Source organism: Eptesicus fuscus, chromosome 8 (assembly GCF_027574615.1).
Source record: "Eptesicus fuscus isolate TK198812 chromosome 8, DD_ASM_mEF_20220401, whole genome shotgun sequence".
NCBI classification, from domain to species: domain Eukaryota; kingdom Metazoa; phylum Chordata; class Mammalia; order Chiroptera; family Vespertilionidae; genus Eptesicus; species Eptesicus fuscus.
Window position 1 is genome coordinate 27,082,162 of NC_072480.1, and position 19,632 is coordinate 27,101,793.

General features: G+C 36.8%; 1 protein-coding gene across 1 annotated transcript in view; it reads left to right on the forward strand.

Moving 5' to 3' along the window:
- The first annotated feature begins 786 nt into the window (after positions 1-786).
- PCDH17 (protocadherin 17) overlaps positions 787-19,632 on the forward strand; it is a 98,741-nt gene continuing 79,895 nt past the window's right edge. The window contains exon 1 of the mRNA XM_008145530.3: positions 787-3,363. Coding sequence (XP_008143752.3) covers positions 787-3,363 — 2,577 coding nt within the window. The remainder of the gene's footprint in view (positions 3,364-19,632) is intronic.

A 19,632-nucleotide genomic window follows, 5' to 3' on the forward strand; every position in this document is an offset into this window, starting at 1 on the left:
GGGAAAAAAAAAAAAAAAAATACGCTTGGCTGGGAGCTGCAGCCCGCCGCCGCCGCCGCCTCAGCCAGAAACGCAAGATTAGATCTCCAAATGCGGTAAAACACGGCCCGGAAACAGACCGGCCGGAGGAGCGGGCAGGCATTTCGCAGCGCTCCGGGGAAGCTTCGGAATCTAGCCGCCTCTCTCCTCGCTGCTCCCCGTCCCCATTCATTTCCTCCCCGGAGGCGACCAGAGACAAGTAAGGATTTCACTTTGCGATCTGCCTGAAGACACACCTCCCCGCTCCCTCCCCCACCCAATCTGAAGAGCGAGCGTTCCGGAGGCCACTGGCGGGAGTGGATTTGCAGCGCCCTAGGGGGGAGCGAGGGAAGCCTACGCAATCCGGGCTCGTTATCTCCTCTCCCAGACTAGATTCACATTTCATCCCCGCGCCGTCGCTGAAGTTTGAGTCGCCTCAAGTTCGGGCGGCGGAGAGAGACAAAGCCGCGCGGGCTTGCCCCAGCCGCGGGGAGCCGCCGCCGCCTTCTCGCTCCGCGCCCCCGCAGCACCGCTGCGCCTCCGCTTCTCGCCCAGTGCGGATGCTGTAGATCAACAGGTTCGGGAACTTGAGCGGTGCCAGGAGGGACCGCCGGGTCCCGCGGCCCCGGGCGCGGAGGGAAGGAAGGACCGACCCGCAGACTCGTGGCTGGCTCCGCGCGCATGCTGCGCGGGGGCTCCAGGCTGACGCGCACCCCTTCGCTCTCCCCTCAAGTCCGCTGGCCACTGCCTCCACCCCACCGGTCTGGGATGTACCTTTCCATCTGTTGCTGTTTTCTGCTCTGGGCCCCGGCCCTGACGCTCAAGAACCTTAACTACTCCGTGCCGGAGGAGCAGGGGGCCGGCACGGTGATCGGCAACATCGGCAAAGATGCGCGGCTGCAGCCGGGGATTCCGCCCGCAGAGCGCGGCGGCGGCGGCGGCGGCGGCGGCGGGCGCGGCAAGTCCGGCAGCTTCCGGGTGCTGGAGAACTCGGCGCCGCACCTGCTGGACGTGGACGCGGACAGCGGGCTCCTCTACACCAAGCAGCGCATCGACCGCGAGTCCCTGTGCCGCCACAACGCCAAGTGCCAGCTGTCCCTCGAGGTCTTCGCCAACGACAAGGAGATCTGCATGATCAAGGTGGAGATCCAGGACATCAACGACAACGCGCCGTCCTTCCCTTCCGACCAGATCGAGATGGACATCTCGGAGAACGCGGCGCCCGGCACCCGCTTCCCGCTCACCAGCGCGCACGACCCCGACGCGGGCGAGAACGGGCTCCGCACCTACCTGCTCACCCGCGACGACCACGGCCTCTTCGCGCTGGACGTCAAGTCCCGGGGCGACGGCACCAAGTTCCCCGAGCTGGTGATCCAGAAGGCGCTGGACCGCGAGCAGCAGAACCACCACACGCTCGTGCTGACCGCCCTGGACGGCGGCGAGCCGCCGCGCTCCGCCACCGTGCAGATCGACGTGAAGGTGATCGACTCCAACGACAACAGCCCCGTCTTCGAGGCGCCCTCCTACCTGGTGGAGCTGCCCGAGAACTCCCCGATGGGCACCGTGGTCATAGACCTGAATGCCACCGACGCCGACGAAGGGCCCAACGGCGAGGTGCTCTACTCCTTCAGCAGCTACGTGCCCGACCGCGTGCGGGAGCTCTTCTCCATCGACCCCAAGACCGGCCTGATCCGCGTCAAAGGCAACCTGGACTACGAGGAGAACGGGATGCTAGAGATCGACGTGCAGGCTCGGGACCTGGGTCCCAACCCCATCCCGGCGCACTGCAAGGTCACCGTCAAGCTCATCGACCGCAACGACAACGCGCCGTCCATCGGTTTCGTCTCCGTGCGCCAGGGGGCGCTGAGCGAGGCCGCCCCGCCAGGCACCGTCATCGCCCTCGTGCGGGTCACCGACCGCGACTCCGGCAAGAACGGGCAGCTGCAGTGCCGGGTCCTGGGCGGAGGCGGGGCGGCCGGCGGCGGCCTGGGCGGGTCCGGAGGGTCTGTGCCCTTCAAGCTGGAGGAGAACTACGACAACTTCTACACGGTGGTGACCGACCGCCCGCTGGACCGGGAGACACAGGACGAGTACAACGTGACCATCGTGGCGCGGGACGGGGGCTCCCCTCCGCTCAATTCCACCAAGTCGTTCGCCGTCAAGATCCTGGACGAGAACGACAACCCGCCCCGGTTCACCAAGGGGCTCTACGTGCTGCAGGTCCACGAGAACAACATCCCGGGGGAGTACCTGGGCTCCGTGCTCGCCCAGGACCCGGACCTGGGCCAAAACGGCACCGTGTCCTACTCCATCCTGCCCTCGCACATCGGCGACGTGTCCATCTACACCTACGTGTCGGTGAACCCCACCAACGGGGCCATCTACGCCCTGCGCTCCTTTAACTACGAGCAGACCAAGGCTTTCGAGTTCAAGGTGCTGGCTAAGGACTCGGGGGCGCCCGCGCACCTGGAGAGCAACGCCACGGTGCGGGTGACCGTGCTGGACGTGAACGACAACGCGCCCGTGATCGTGCTGCCCACGCTGCAGAACGACACGGCCGAGCTGCAGGTGCCGCGCAACGCCGGCCTGGGCTACCTGGTGAGCACCGTGCGCGCCCTGGACAGCGACTTCGGCGAGAGCGGCCGCCTCACCTACGAGATCGTGGACGGCAACGACGACCACCTGTTCGAGATCGACCCGTCCAGCGGCGAGATCCGCACGCTGCACCCCTTCTGGGAGGACGTGACCCCCGTGGTGGAGCTCGTGGTGAAGGTGACCGACCACGGCAAGCCCACCCTGTCCGCCGTGGCCAAGCTCGTCATCCGCTCGGTGAGCGGCTCCTTGCCCGAGGGGGTCCCCCGGGTGAACGGGGAGCAGCACCCCTGGGACGTGTCCCTGCCGCTCATCGTGACGCTGAGCACGATCTCCATCATCCTTCTAGCGGCCATGATCACCATCGCGGTCAAGTGCAAGCGGGAGAACAAGGAGATCCGCACTTACAACTGCCGCATCGCCGAGTACAGCCACCCGCAGCTGGGCGGGGGCAAGGGCAAGAAGAAGAAGATCAACAAAAACGACATCATGCTGGTGCAGAGCGAGGTGGAGGAGCGGAACGCCATGAACGTCATGAACGTGGTGAGCAGCCCCTCCCTGGCCACCTCCCCCATGTACTTCGACTACCAGACCCGCCTGCCCCTCAGCTCGCCCCGGTCGGAGGTGATGTACCTCAAACCGGCCTCCAACAACCTGACTGTTCCTCAGGGGCACGCGGGCTGCCACACCAGCTTCACGGGACAAGGGACTAATGCGAGCGAGACCCCAGCCACTCGGATGTCCATAATTCAGGTAGGAGACTTTTAGCATCCCTGGCACTTCACTTTATTGCTGGGTTGGGAGCTGTCCTGAAAGCTTTCTTACAGGACAAGCCACTGCCAGCAGCAGGGAGAGGGGATTTTTTTTTTTTTTTTTTAATGAAAATGGTTTACACTTTGGCCACTGCGTGTGTACAACATTATCTATACATACCCTCTCCCATGTACATGGTCTAAAATCTACAAGATGTAAATGTCTTACTTTTGTTGCATTTTAAAAAAGTTTATTTTTGTAGTTTTAAAAATGTTAGCAGGGTTAAGTATTCATAGTTTATTTTACTTTATTTTTGTTTGATGCTCTACATTTTTTTTTTCTGTAAGAAAGGATTTCCAGAATAGAAAAAAAAATTTGCTCTACCTAATTCACTTTAAAAGTGAATTTAAGTCCATTAAAACATATGATGCCAAGTGAGAGAAATGTGTACCCAAATATTAAGGAGTTAACTATCAGCCAGAATTCCAGAGCCTGAATCAATCTGAGCCAGTTTTCACTGCCACCCCCAAAGTCAGCTTTATATTTAAAAAGTATTTTAAAGGACATTAATTTTATCTACTCTTTAACTAAAACTGCAGCACAATGCATTAAGTTGCTTAAGCTTTGGAAATGTGACATATACTCTTAAGATCTTTCAAAAGTTTGTATAAATGTATACTCTGGATAATGATGAGTATCTATGAAAAGTTTAAATTTATTCTGTCTGTTTTGTGTGTGTGTGTGTGTGTGTGTGTGTGTGTGTGTCATTGATGAATATAGAAAGTTCACAATAAGGTCATGGACTGCTTTGGAGCTCTTGAAAACAGGAAGCAAAGTTGCACTAAAGGCACTTGCCATAAAGAATTCCAGGATGCATTTAAGTTTGCATACTGTGTATTTTCTGTATATCTGAGTGATATTTATTATGTATTAGATAGTATCCTTCGAAGGTTTTGATATATGAAAAAAATGACCCAGCATGGACATAGATTTTAATAGCAGCAGGTGACTGTATTGTGTCTTGTCATTGATTGCTTAGTTTCTTTTATCCACTATTGAGTTGTGTCATAGGAAAACTTAATTCTCCCCTATTATGAATGTGACTTACTACAAATTACTCTGGATGAGCAGTACTTGAAATTCAAAACTTTCACTATAAGTGACACTTTGGGAGGAAGATTAGTTTGGGGCAAATGAAAATAATTTGTCATTATTTTATGCTTTCAAAAACAAACACCTTTCAATGACACTTGATTAAGTAATGTTTTTATTATTAAAATAAGGTTTAAAAATTTCATAACCTTATATTTTCTGAGACAAGTGTAACAAATGCTAAAAGTTAGCAAAATTTATTTTCTTATAATAGTATAATGCCCTTGTAAAAGAGACTCTTGTACTTGATGCCACTGAATATACCAAAGTATTAATTGTACTAATATTAAATTCCACTTTTTAGTGTTTACTGATACCAGTAATCATGGTTTTTTGAGGTTTGTATAACACTGAATAAGAAATTTATCCCTTAAAATATCATGGTTTCTATGAAAGTCTTTCTGTGACTGTCTAAAACTGGTATTTATGATAATCTTTCAAAATAGAGATGTTAAAATATATATTTATAAATCTTTTACAGTCATTTCACAAATACACATGTTAAATGCTCTTCTTATATTTTTACCATTGACATTACAGTGGTATCACAGAGGGTTAATGCTGGATCTCCCACTTCAAGCTCTATCAGTTGAATTTTTATTTAGGTTCCATGTAAAAATGAATTTGGTCTATCAGTGAGGAACAATCTTGGATGGAAGTATCCAGGAGGTTTTGAGGGTTGAGGTGGCCACACTGTATTTATATTATGGTGTAATTGAAGCTGGTCATTGCTTGATGGCTGGCTGGATGGTGGTGGTGGTGGTGGTGATGATGATGATGAGTCTTCTCATTAGCAGTAAAACTTGAGGTAAAGCAAATCACACACACACAGGAAGAGAAGGAAAGAGACAGTTTAAACAGAAAACAGAAGGACAAACTTCCTTGCCCTTCCTTTTTTTCTTGAATCTTAATCCACACCATAAAGACACAGAAAAAGTGTCTTAAATTCTTGAATGCCCTCCCCCGCCCAAAGTGGCTCAATTTCCCATATTGCTCTTACCCTGGAAATCTAGAAATATCCTCAATATAAATTGTTAAAACAGGCTTTTTTTTTTTTCTATTGAATTTTTGCAATCCTATAAGGGATGCTCTGTAAATTCCTACTAAGTTAATTTCCTTTGAAATGTATCAGGTTTTTCTCAATATATACTCTGGAGAACAGAGTAAATTGACTACAGTTACCTTACTTTTTTCTTTATTTTTTAAAGTAGCGTGCTACAAATACTCCGGGCTTAAGTGGTATGTTTAAATTAAAGTGTTCAGGTATCCCATACTCTTGTTTCAAGTGCATTTATTAGTGAGTGTATTTAACACAGCCTGCTGAGAAAGCACACTATTAATCTCATGTGTATTTCTGAAGGATGAATTTTAATCCATCAGAGGACACTTGCTCTAACAGCTACTAGACCTGGTTTATCTTATTTTCCAGCATATAGAAGGTGTATGGTGTATTTCTATTGATGGAATGAAAAGAGTTTCCTAATTGTTGGAGATGCATCGGTAGAGAGAGGTGACATAAAACTTAGAAACTTCAGGATTTATAAGACTCATGTTACAGCTCAAATTAAGATTTATTTTAGTATCAAAAGATTTTATGTGTCGTAGGGCTTAATTTTAAGGTTAAGATTTGTAGGTTCTTGGGTATAAAGGTATTTTTATTGAATATGGATGCAGTACAATTATGTAAACTAATGAAGAAAGAGGGTTTTGTGAGAAGATATTTTATTTCGGGTTTTTAAGAGATTTCATTTCAAGTATCTCAGCTGAAGTAAAGTAGTCTCTGAAGTGTTTAACCAATAAACTAGTGATTAAAATATCCTCAGTAGCGTGACTCATAATAAATAAGATTGTTATAATGAAATATTTTATTCATTTTAAAGCTATAAAATTTATTTTGAAAAATAGGAGCATAGATTTTATGGTAGGTAAGGCAAATAGATTATTATAAAAATTTATAACAGCACTTCCATAGAAACAATTTTCATATGAATTATATCATGTATTAATATTAGAATCTAAAATCAAATAGAGGTAATCACTAATTGTCACAAGTAACTGCTTATTGTGACTTATAAAATTATTTAAGACTCAGAGAAACTTCTCAACAGGTGTTTTCAAAGAAGACTTCGCTGAGAAGAGGGAGAAAACTGGGGAGTTCTTACTAGTGGGAGTATTTCCAGTATTTGTTTGAACATCTGTGTTTTCATATTTTTTGGTAGCTCTACTACAAGTCATCTTAGTATGCTTTCAGAGAAGAAAATGTATAGAGCCAGCAGAATAATATCTACTAAAGTAAAAATTTAAAAGGAATATATTCTGACACAGTTTTTTACAGTTCAGTTTTAAAGAGCTTCACATTAAGGTTGATTTTAGATTTTTTTATGTTAAAAACATGATAAGTCTATAAAAATGAAATTGAGACATAGATAACTAAAGTGTTATAGTATGGACAATAAATGCAGTGTTTTACTATGAAAAGGTAAAAGAAAAATTGTATCCTTACTAGGAACATTATTCATTGTACACTTCTAGTCCCACTTCTTTATCCTCTAAGAGATTCTTGACAACAGGAACCCAACTGATTTCCCTAGATCATGATCTTCAAAACTTTACACACTAGTGTGTTAGCACTTTCAGTAACAAACACAAAGTGTGTGAATATTTTTTTCTTCACTTATAATTTTGAAGATATTTTCCTGCAATGTTATTCTAACTCGGCACTGTTTAATTAGTAACATGCAATCATTTCCATAAACTTCATATACATCTTTATTTTTAGGGGTAATAGTTGGTTGAGTAAAAAGGGAATGTTTCTTTCTTACTACATGCCTCCAGGACTGTCTTGTACACGTGTCTTTAATTTTTTAAAGGTAGGATTAATTCCTGCTTTAAATTAACATGAGTACACAATCATAAAACTTTTTTCTGTTTTATTGTATATTAAAAGTAGTATAAAGTGCAAATAAACTTAATTAAAAAGATAATAAGCCATTAAGGTGTTTTTGACTTTATTTACAGAAGAATTTAAAATGCAAAATATTATCATCATTCTTGATATAGTGTTACTTTTACTCTTAGTTTTGTGTGTGCCCATAAAAATCTGAGCTCCAATATAAATAGGTGTGCATTTCTCAATTTTACCGTAAATGAATGCAAAATATGAACTAGAAACCTGCAAATCTTATTTTAATATTAGTTGATATAACTACTCATAAGTTAATAACATCTTCATCCATTAGCTTTTAGTTTTCAATAAAATTTTCATAATACTAGTTAGGCAATACTTGTTCTTACACTGAGATGATAATCCATGAGTATTTCATAAATGTAAAAGCAAGATAATTTTACATTTTATTTGGGTTCTATGAGTGAGTTTTGTAATTGCATTAAATACTAGTAGTATATGTAAGTCTACACAGAGGATTTTGGTATCTTTATGTTATTTAAGGCTGTGTGCAATCATGAAAAATATCAGGCCATGGAAAAGTATGCCCTACAATTTCTCTCTCAGGTGCTTCAACATGTTTTTTAGTTAAGAAGAAAATTATATGTTTTAAACATTTTTCTATTGCCTGTGACTATATTGTCCAAATCACACCAAAAAAACTCAATGCCATACTTTCCAGAAACTTTTCTCTATAAAGTTTATGTTATAATATACATTATTTCTTTTTCTTAGAATACATAGGCACAGGCTTATATAGGATATTAAAATATATAAATTATTATAATAATTCCAAATATCATCTCTATGAGATTACTAAGAAATATACATATTTTTAAGAGAAAAATTCTTAAAAATCTCCAGATAAATATTAAATTCTTGTTAAAAATACAATATTTATAGTTTATCATGTTTCATTGCCATTGTCAGGTTTCAAATTTTTTTTTTACTATTAGTTCTGCTTATGCAATATTATGCAATAGAAATATATCTATAAAATAAAAGGTGTAAATTAAGAAACTACTTTGTATTTTTAAAATTAATGAAGGCTTACATGCATTTAGTACAGCAAAGGTTGGCTCTGCCTATAATTATGGAAATGTGAACAATAAAACTTCTTGGCAAAATTCAAATATAAATACATATAAACATGGCTTTCTATTTTCAGTATAATGTATGCAAATACATAAGCACAGACATTAGCCCATTTTAATACTTTATTAGTTCAAAGTCAGTTCTCTTTTTAATGAGGAGCGCAAACCTTTGTTTTCCTTTGAAAATATGTAAAAACTTGATTTTACTCTGTTGAATCTTCAAACAGTTTGAAGTTCCTTAGAATAGAGTAGTCATTCTAGAGAAGAAAAGAAGTTAAGGAACAACAAGCATTCAGTGGACCTTGTGCAAATTAAGAGAAAAAGACAACACTTTGCAAGTTTTTGATTCTTCTGGGGATGGTAGGATGGTTGGCAGCACTGTGACAAGGTATGTTGTGAGTCTGATGATGAAATAAGAGGAGGAAGATGCAACTACTAGAACTGGGCTCATGCCAGTTCGGAAGTAAAACTTAACTCCCTATGCTGAGTGGTACTGCAATACACTCAATAGTGAGTAAATTCTTACAAATGCACCTGCTAATTATGATATTAGTCATTGCTCCAGAATGTATTCCCCTCAGTGATACTTCTGTTTAATAAATCCCACAGGGCATTATCTTAAAGTCATATTTTAGTCAGGCCATTAGGGAAGGATTTATTTTTTTGTATTGAATTCCTTCAACCAGTGACTATATATTTGTTAGAGAATAGCATAAAGTTCATTTTGCTTATCAATTTTAAGATACTGTGACTTTTACCACCTACCTACAAAATGCTTTTAAAGTTCATCAGACCTACACTAATCTATTGTCAACCTATTTTAGTAAAAGAGACATTGACAAGCTTTTCTTTCTATGGCCGCACAGTATTTTACAGTTAGTCATAGCTTTCACCACCAGCTTTGACAGTGATATATTACTATCCTTTGGTCTTCTGAAATAAATTATCCATAATAAAGAAGTCCTTAATGACATCAAACTTTCCTGCTGTGACTAAGCAGAAGCTTGCCAGAGGCTCCTTGCCACTGCGGAAGTCTAAGTTCAATATTTGTAAGGTAAAGGAAAAAAAAGACAACAGATGCAAATTGTGGCTGTGTAGGTGGTATCTATCACTTGTATGCACCAGGGTTTCCCAATGATAGATTGTAAATTGGTTTCAGACAGTGTTTGAGAGAATCTATTGATACACATGTGACACACTTCCATTTGTATATCCTGGTCCTACTGACATTCTGATTACTGGTATTTGTAGGCCTTGCCCTGGATCTATTCCAGGCAGTTTTATTGTAGTGAAATGGCTCATACAGTTCATTGAGCATCTAGCATAACTGTGCTGAACATGATTGGCACGTTTGCATATATTTATTCAAAAAATAAGATAGTCAAACAGCATAATTATGGGAAAGTGAATCATAACAATAAAGGACAATTTAAGTTAACAAGCTTTGTGATCAAAGGATAAATACAGGTTGGATAAATGAGACTTTAGATGTAACTAATTTACATAAATAGACTTTGGTCTGATTAGAGAAATGGAATATATTAAAATAATTTAATGATATTAGAAATGCATTTTACAGCAGTCATTTTGAAATCTTTAAAGATCTGTGTTATTTTATTTATGTTCTTATTTAATAATATAGTCATGCACCATATTTACATTGGATGAAAAATAAGCAAGGTAAAGATAAATGTAACCCTGTAAGCTTGGTTCTGGAATATACCCTGTCTGAGCAATATTTATTATTTTTTAAACTTGCAATGTTTTTGAATGACTTTTAATTGGTGGAACACATTAAAGGGACCACTTGAAGGACAATTTCTTGCTTATTCTCTTTATCAGCTAACAGCAGTCTTTGTGGAATTTGAAAATGAGAGCATTAAAACTCTATTTCAAGTTTTCAAAGCTCACATTTATATTGTTTAATAAATATATACTGCTATTAAGAGACACTGGGTACATGTTTTTAAATTATATTAACACATAATATAGATAATGACTTTACATGCAGAAAGGTTCTAATACTCTTCTAATAGCATATATACATGTACATATACCATATACACATATTTCCTTAATCCTTACCCAAGGATATATTTATTGATTTTTAGAGAGAGAAAGGAAGATAGAGAGAAACATCTATTGGTTGCCTCTCACACATGTCCTGACCAGGGATTGAACCCACAAACTAGGTATGTGCCCTGACCAGAATGGAAGCCGCGGCCTTTTGGTGTACAGGATAATACTACAACTAACTGAGCCACCTGGCCAAGGCACATATATATATTTAAATAACAGATTTAATTTACAATGTGACTAAGTAATTTATTTTCAATAACTTGGTGCTTTAGATATATTTTCTTAAGCTTCTTTAGTGATGCAATTTTTAAAATGTAATGTAAGCATACCAGTAAGTCACCATTTAGCATACTTCTTTATAGTATTTCTATCTGACTCCACTAACTAATGGCTAATTATACTTTTACCTATAATTTTTGTGTCCTCCAATTCAATAAAACTCAAATGGAAATACAGCTATATATCCTGAATTCCAAAAGTTTAATTTTATAAAGCAGAAATGCAACAGGTATTTTATTGTAGGTAGAAATGGTTGGGTTCCAAATATATTTTCTTATTTTTATAACTCAAGCTTAGACTATAAATGACTTAGATAAAGTCTTACATTTTTATTTATTTGCACTATATACACATACATCAGTTTTGAATCCTAAAACTATAGATATAACATTTCTTTTCAATTCACAGACCCCAATATAAGTACCTTTGCTGAAAGCTGTTCATGTTATTTTGTTAAGCTGTTTATTTTGCACATAGCATATTATATCAGAATACACTGTTATTACTTTATGACTGAATATTTGATAATTTCTTTTTACAATTTCGCCATAGCAATTGCACATGTAGAACAGATATTTATAAAAATAATTCACCTATGATTATCATGAAGGATTATTTAAGTACAGTGTAAAGTGGCTGCTATATGCTTTTACCAATGTCCTCATTTCAGTAGATGAGATGACAATAGGAAATTAGACTGTTTGAGAAATAATATGCTTAAAATATCAGTAAAATTTGCTACAAAAAATATTATTTAACATTTTGGAGAAAAAGGAATTAACTTCAAAAGGGATTATTTTCAAACTCAAAATTGGTAATTGCTTAATGACACATCTTTATATAGTGTCATAACTTTCTGAGCAACCTTAAAAATAATTTATTTTTATTTTATAGTTTTGTCAGCAAAAAATCAAACAAACAAACAAGCAAGCAAACAAACAAAAAGCCCACAAAAAACAACCCAAGATGAATATTGTCTAAATATTAGTGAATTATAATCAGTCTCTTCTTGGGGTATAAATATCTTGCTTCCTATTTTTTTTTTCCAATTTTGCATCTATTTTTAAGCAATTTATTTCAAATCAACTTATTGCATTAAGAATGTGAATAAGAGAAGTTGTATGTCATGCAAAATAAAGAGAATCAATGATCTATCTTTATTATCATTATCATTAGGATAAAACTTCACATCAAGGCATAAAACTTGATTGTTTTACTATTATTTTAATCTTTACATCACTTTGTGTTACATTAATAAAATGTGGTGTATTTTTTTTTCCTTTTTGTTTTAAACCAGTGTCTAATCTCTTATCTTAAACTTGGTTGATTAAATCAGAATTTCCTGATTTTAAAAAAATGATGATACACATTAACTCTTCCTTGGCTTGGTTTATAATTGTACAAAACCAGTGAAAATCTGTTGTTGTTAATGCATGAGCCTAATTGTAATAAGATGGAGGGTTATTGAGAGCATACATATATATGTAAAATAGCAAACATTTTAATGCAACACACAAATTGAAAAAAGAAAGTCTGTAACCTTGCAGGTTTAGTATTGGTAGATGCCTGGATAGTAGTAATTATCAGCTAAACTTCCGAGTCCTGACCTTCTAGGAAAGCTACTATTTTAGATGAAAATAAGGCAGAAAATAAATGAACTATCCTATTAAGCAAATCATACTCACAGGAATTTTAAGGGTTATTGGCAAAAGCCTATTCTACAGTGAACCCCTAATATAAGATATAGCCCCCAATATCAACAAATGAAACAGTATGCCTAATTGGAGAGAAAATAAAAGACAAGGCATACATTTAAGGAAACTTCTTTTTGTTGTTGAGCAATAGATGTTCCATGATTTTTTCATAATCAAGACAATTACACAGTAATTTAAATTAGAATGTATGCCCAATTCCCCACCTCAAAACCCAATTTGTTACTACCTGTGGCTATTTCTATTTAAAAAAAAGAGAAACATAATTACTATGAGTCTCAGCAGTCTTAGAGTAAATTTTTGCAATTACAATACCTCCCTTGGGCAGATGTGTGAAAATGGCAGATTAATTCCTGCCAGGATCTTTCTGTTCCTCATGCATTTTTGGATTTGGTGTCAACTGCTTATTAGAGTGGCTCTGTTTGCTGTGGTTAAAAGTTATGTCAGTGTTTCTATAGTATAACTCTAGAATAAAGATCCACATGTCAACTATTAAAATTTGCCTTAGGTGAAAAGTTGACAACTTAAGTAAAATCTTAACAAAGAATTAGATAATATTTTTCATTATGTTCCTCTGTTGCCTGGTTAAGTTTGAAGTAAATGGTAGTAGGACCGTTTAGCAGTGTTAGAAAGAAGGATTTAGACTAGTAGGTAAAAAGAAAAGTGCAGTTCTTTGAAATATGAAGTAAGATTTAATCAGCAGAAATCAATGAAACTATTTTCATTCTATGCTTGATCCTAAAGCTATTTAATGCATAAGAATTTTAAAAAGCCCTAATGAATATATTGAGACTGGATAATAGGTGATTTAACATGCTACCAATTTCCATTTATTCCTTCTTTGGATTGTGGTGTATGGTCTCTGTTCTTAATAAAGATCTAATTGATCTACACACAAATAATGTGTGTAATTCAGGCTGAAGAATTTTAAACCTCTGAGTCAGTGTTATAACCAGCAGTGAAGATAATTTGTCACAAAGCAGTTTAGATAGCAGAACACTTGAGGACATGGGCCACATTCTCTTGTTTGCTTTTATAGTTGAGAGAACTTAGTATGGTTTCTCAAACATAGTAGGCACTTAAAAATTAGAATTCTTTATAATTTCCTATGGTCAGTAATCAAATATGAGCCAGAGCCAAAATTACTAAGGCCAAAGTCTGAAATATTATTTACAATAAAATGCTGAAATAATTACATGCTGGAAAAGAATTTATTTGAAGATGACTTATTTTGATAATTATTAAGTATAGTTTTTACCTTTCAAATAACTACAATAAAAATTCCTATAGAATTCTATTGGTCATATTAAAAATTAATGAATAAAACTTGATCAAGGGTCATAATTATGAGCATCAACTTTCACATAATTTGTGTTTTATATATATATATATGTATATATATACACACAGATATATATGTGTATATGTATATATACATAAATGTATATAGAATATTTCAAGAGGAAATAGTGTTGGTAAGGACATATCTTTTTATATTTTGTTCTGTTTCTTAGTGTGGTTTATAAAGTATTGAAACTATGTAGTTCAGATGTTATGACTATTTGTTAAGGCTTTAAGACCACTCAGCTCTAGTAAATTATTAAGCAATCAATGTTATCCTTTTTATATATTTAAGTTTAAGATTCTTATTCTTATGAAGACTTTCCGTAATATTAATGCTTATTTTGATATGACTTTTAATGAAATGAAATTATATATATGCCATAAATAGTTATCTTGGGATTACATTTTTTTATATTTATTGATATGTAATTTTATGATATTCACTTTGGTACCAAGTGATTATTAGATTTGCATCTGATAATGGGAAAATAAAATCACCATGGATAATTATCACATGTGTATAATAATAACGCAACTTACAAAATTCTATTCAAATTTTCTGGATCTATGTTGTATAGGTGGTAGGAAATTGTCAGGCACCTATTGAGGAAACATGCGCCAAGCACTCTTATCAACAATATAATACCCATTTCAGTGTTGTTATTTAAAATAAATCTACTACCTGCAGAGTTCAATCCATAATCATTAATTCAATTACTAAAAATGAAATGACTTTAAAAGCCCGTAATTAAAATAATTTACTACTTTTAAGCTATTCTAAGACTTAATCACTATATATCTGAATTTAAATTTTGAATTGCAAAATCTATATCAAACAATAAGAGGGGAGGGGGCTGATAGAATAAAGGCTTCAAGTAGAATGAGCTTTTAAACAGTATTAAGATTTAATTATTCCACATGCCAGAGTATCTGGGATACAAAGCGAAGGACAATATAATAGAAAGGAGCATAGAAATGTAAATTTAAGCAATTTATGTTCATTGTCAAAACATTCAAAAATATGAGAAAGACTCTCTGAAAGATTAAACAAATAGTGTTAAATATTTTATATGATTTTTTAATTTAAATTCTTTATTTTTAAAGTATTACGTAAGTCTCCCTCTCCCCCCAATATTACATATGATTAGCAGACAAATAGTGAGTTCTCAATGGGGACATTTGCACCCACAATTATCTAAATATTATAGTTCACGTCCATCTGGAAACTCACCCTGGAATGTTTATCATCTGGGGAAAGAAGTCACATCTGCAGTGGGTGCCCTCTCTGGGTGGGCTACCGAGCCAAGTCTTGGTTTCATGTCACTAGGAAAGGCAGGTATTTTCTCAGACAGCCTATAGTATTCCAAAACCTGTCTGAAATTTACTCATTTCTCTGAATGTGCTTTTTCTTGAACGATCACACATGCTTTCTTTTAGAACAGCGATTTTAAACCCTTTTCATTTCATGGCACATGTAAAGTAATTACTAAAATTTTGCAGCACACCAAAAAATATATCTTTTGCTGATCTGACAAAAATAGATATAATTTTGATTGTTTTAAAAATAATATTAGTAATTACCTACACTTTTTGCTCCAAAGTGACTTTTAAAAGATTCAGGTGCCTATAACTTGTATATAAGGATTTTTGGTACCAAGAATTAACCTATTATTCCACATGACCACTAACATGCAATTTCATTATCTGACCTATACTAGTATATTTATGGTTCAAGATAGGGCATTCACACCCAACAGCTATGGTTGTGTTGGCTTTTGTCATTTTATCTGACAACCTAAGGGAAAAGGGATCTGTGCTCCTGACTAGTCAGGTATTGCATGTTTTAAAAATGCTTGTGGCACACCAGTTGAAAATCGCTGTTTTAAATACAGCTTAGAAATGTACTGGAAATGTGATTTTCAAACAATGTTGCTAAAAATGTTAATGTTTTGCAATTATACCAATTTTTATGCATTTATATTATTAGTCTTCCCACAAAACGATATAACCTAAAACATGTATCATTTTTTAAAAACTTCAAAAAGTTGTTTAAATATTTAAAAAGCATCACAAAACACATAATTTGAGTGAAGCAAAAACAAAGCAGTATTTGTCTTATACCGACTTGTTCTAATTCTTTCTTCTTATTCTTACCATCTAGTCTCTTCTGTGATATCCATTCAGAAAATATATTTTTTTACAGAGATACCTTAAGAACCTTGTATATTTATATCTAATGTAAATATATTTTAAAAAATTAGATATCTATGTTGATGAGACCATGGTGGTGTTTACCACCAGATTAATATTTAACTATATGTACATTTGAATCTGATAATCATATATCGACATGACACAGTGGAGCTATTTAGGATTAGATTAGATTTGAGATGGTTTGGTTTGAATAATATCATGTTTAGCTGTATTTAAATGCATTTAATAGGCAAGAAACATTTTTATTAGTTAAAATAAAGACTTTTTAGATTTCCTTTAATACAAACTTTAGTACATATTTTAATAGGTAAAATGTTTATTTTCTTTTATATAAAAGCATTAAAATGAACCTCTGCAGATGATGCTCTCTTCTTATTCTTCAGGCAAGAGTGTGCACTATTGAGATATAGTAGAGATTAAGTCCCCCACCTGACACTCCTTAGACTGCTTAATTTTATGTTTTTATCTATTGATAAACCTTCTTTATATGTTTATGCCTATGCAGATCAGAGAAATAAACTAACATATCATTTTATAGCATAAGGAAAGGAAATTTATAAATTTAGCCAACAAATTCCTTAAAATTATTTTCGTTTGAAATTTCTCTTTGATCCTCAGTGAACTTGAGCTTTATTTTTTCTCATTATTTTACTGGAGAAATCAAATCTCCAAGGACACATCTGTTATTTAATGATATTATAGTTTGGGTTTTTTTTTTTTTTTGTTTTTTTTTTTGGTGGAAATGTGCTATGGTGATGGAAAGGCACTGGGGGTGGGAGAAGGACAGGAGCTCTGATTCAATATCCCCAGGTAACATGATATAAATAATTGGAAAATGGAAATACCATTTTAGTTGGTTAATTGTAATAAACCTATTATCTTGTTAGAGCATTAAGGTAGAATCAACATGTTGGGAAACATAAAAGGAGAAATGAAAGCATTTAAAATTCAATCATTAGATTTCATTGCACCCATCTGCTCCCAGGAAATATAATTGGAAATTTGATTCATTGACCTCTAGCTGCCAGTTTGGACCACAGTTTCGAACTCTATGTTTTCAAGTTGGATGTTTGAAGTTAATCTGATAAGAGTCACATTCAGTACACTTTCAACGCAATTACCTGAATGAAATGGAAAAAAAATCAGGTTTAATGGGCTGGTGTATATTAGACAAAAAGTCAGCATAGTTATTTAATCCTAGATCTGGTTAAAGTAGCTAATGTTCAACTTCATTAAGATTTCGATTAACTAGAAGGCCTACTGAACTTTTTACTGTGATTTTATGTACAACTCCTGCTTCACATTAATTATTATCTGGGTCTGTATTACACTACATTTATACTTACAACATCCAATTACACTAAAATTACATACTATGAGGTAAATAAAGCAATATTTGATATTTCAAGTGGTTATCCCAAGTTTCAAAAATTTTGGCACCCTTCAGTAGGATACCACAGAACCTTCCTAAAATGTTTTTTATATCTTCATTCAGAAAGATGATGTATGATAAAATTATACACCTAACACAAGAAGCAGATTAAGTAAATTGAAATGATTTCTTGTCAGCATTTGTGTATTGCTCTGCTCACTGAAGTTCATGTAACTTGGAAATGAGTCATGATTAGACAGGTGTTTCTTCGTCTATGAGATCAAATTTCTGAAATATTTATGTAGGGATGAGCCAGATGTACAGAGCTCAACCTTATAATCCTATTTCACAGCTTTTCCAAACACTTGGAAACTTGTTAAGTATGAAGCTGATTATTTTGGCAGCATATCTTCATTAATAGGATTCAGAGCTTCCTTATTTATAAGCCAGTGCTGTTAATCTAATCTAGTATATAAAATCAACAGGGAAACTGCAAAAAATAAAATCCATCTAGGCCTAAATGACAAGGAATTTTTTGAAGCTTTTAAATGTGTTTTTATTGAATTTATAATATAAAAAATACAAAGCACAGGTGAATGATGTACATGTTTGGATGTTATACTACTGCCATTTTTCTATGAAGTAATTATTTCTCAGATTCTTCATACTTCTATCATAATCTTGATATAAACCACATAAGACCATGTATCTGCCCTTTATACCGATATTCCTTTCAGCATCCTCTCAATTGCAAGGCTTACTGTCATTTGACATGTAAAATTATTTTAAATTCACCCATATCATTTTTTAAGGAAGAGAGACAATATAGAATAATGTAATAATGTGTCATGATTTTAATTTTGCTTAGTTATTGGTTCTGCAATAATAGATGGAGAGCTTATTGTTATGCTTTCAGCATGATCGATTCATATGCTGTGCTACCAGGTGCACCATTTCAAATTTGTGATGTTCTGGCCTCTCAAGGAAAAGGGTATCAGGATCCTTAAATCAAATTAGACTTACGGAAGAGTTTAATACTTCGTCATTTTTTATGTTAAGTGTGTAGCTTTTAGAAACTACCTGACTCGGCTTGAATAAACTCATGCTCCTTCACAGAGAGGCAAAACCTATTTTTCCAACTATGTATGACAGCCCGATTCCCTGTTTTGAAAAGAAGGAAGGAGAAAGCAGGCTATCAGCTAAGAGAACAATTCTGCTGCTTTTCATTTCTTTTGGAAGATAATTTTCTACTTTTCATTTAATATTAATACAAAAAGGTATCTAGTTCTACATTAAGAAGACATAATATTTTTAATAACAATATAGATAGATGATCTATAAAGAAGAGTTCTTCAAGAACAATTGAGATATAAATATATGAGATTTGTAAACCTTTGATTTTTTTTTTTTTTGGTGTGTGTGTGTGTGTGTGTGTGTGTGTGTGTGTGTGTGTGTTCTATGACAGGTATTCCAAAGAGGAAGTTATTCCCCTGAGACTGTGCCTCTAGACCTATATAGTTGAGATTCAGGCACTGCTAGTCTAGTGTCTTTTGGATTTCAACCACTCTATCATTGAACTGGGGAATTTGTAGTCAGCCTCCAGGGATGAATTGGCTACATTTTACTGCAGGGCCAGATACTCCTTTTCTGTTTGATTTTTGGCAAGTTGATAGTTTCCCTAGAAGATACTTTACTCTTGGGAAAAACAATAAAACCCCAATACGCAAAATCCGAGTTTCTGCATTAAAAGAATTTCAAGTTTTTTTCATTATATGTGTCTCTAAGTTTCTTTCTTTTTTTTTTTTTGTTTCTTTTCTTTTATTATTGACAGAATTACAGATGTTTCCTATCCCTGCTCCCTTTAACCCAGCCCCCACCCAACCCCATGCCTTCACCATACTATTGTATGTGTCCATGGGGTATGCATATATGCATCTATGTTATTGGTTAATCTCTTCCTGCCCCCCCAACACCACCCTTTTTATTTTTTAAAAAACTAAATGATTATATCTTCCCCTAATTTAAAGATAAATTCATACTTAATGCAAAAATTCTACTAAAAACCCATACCTAAAACAG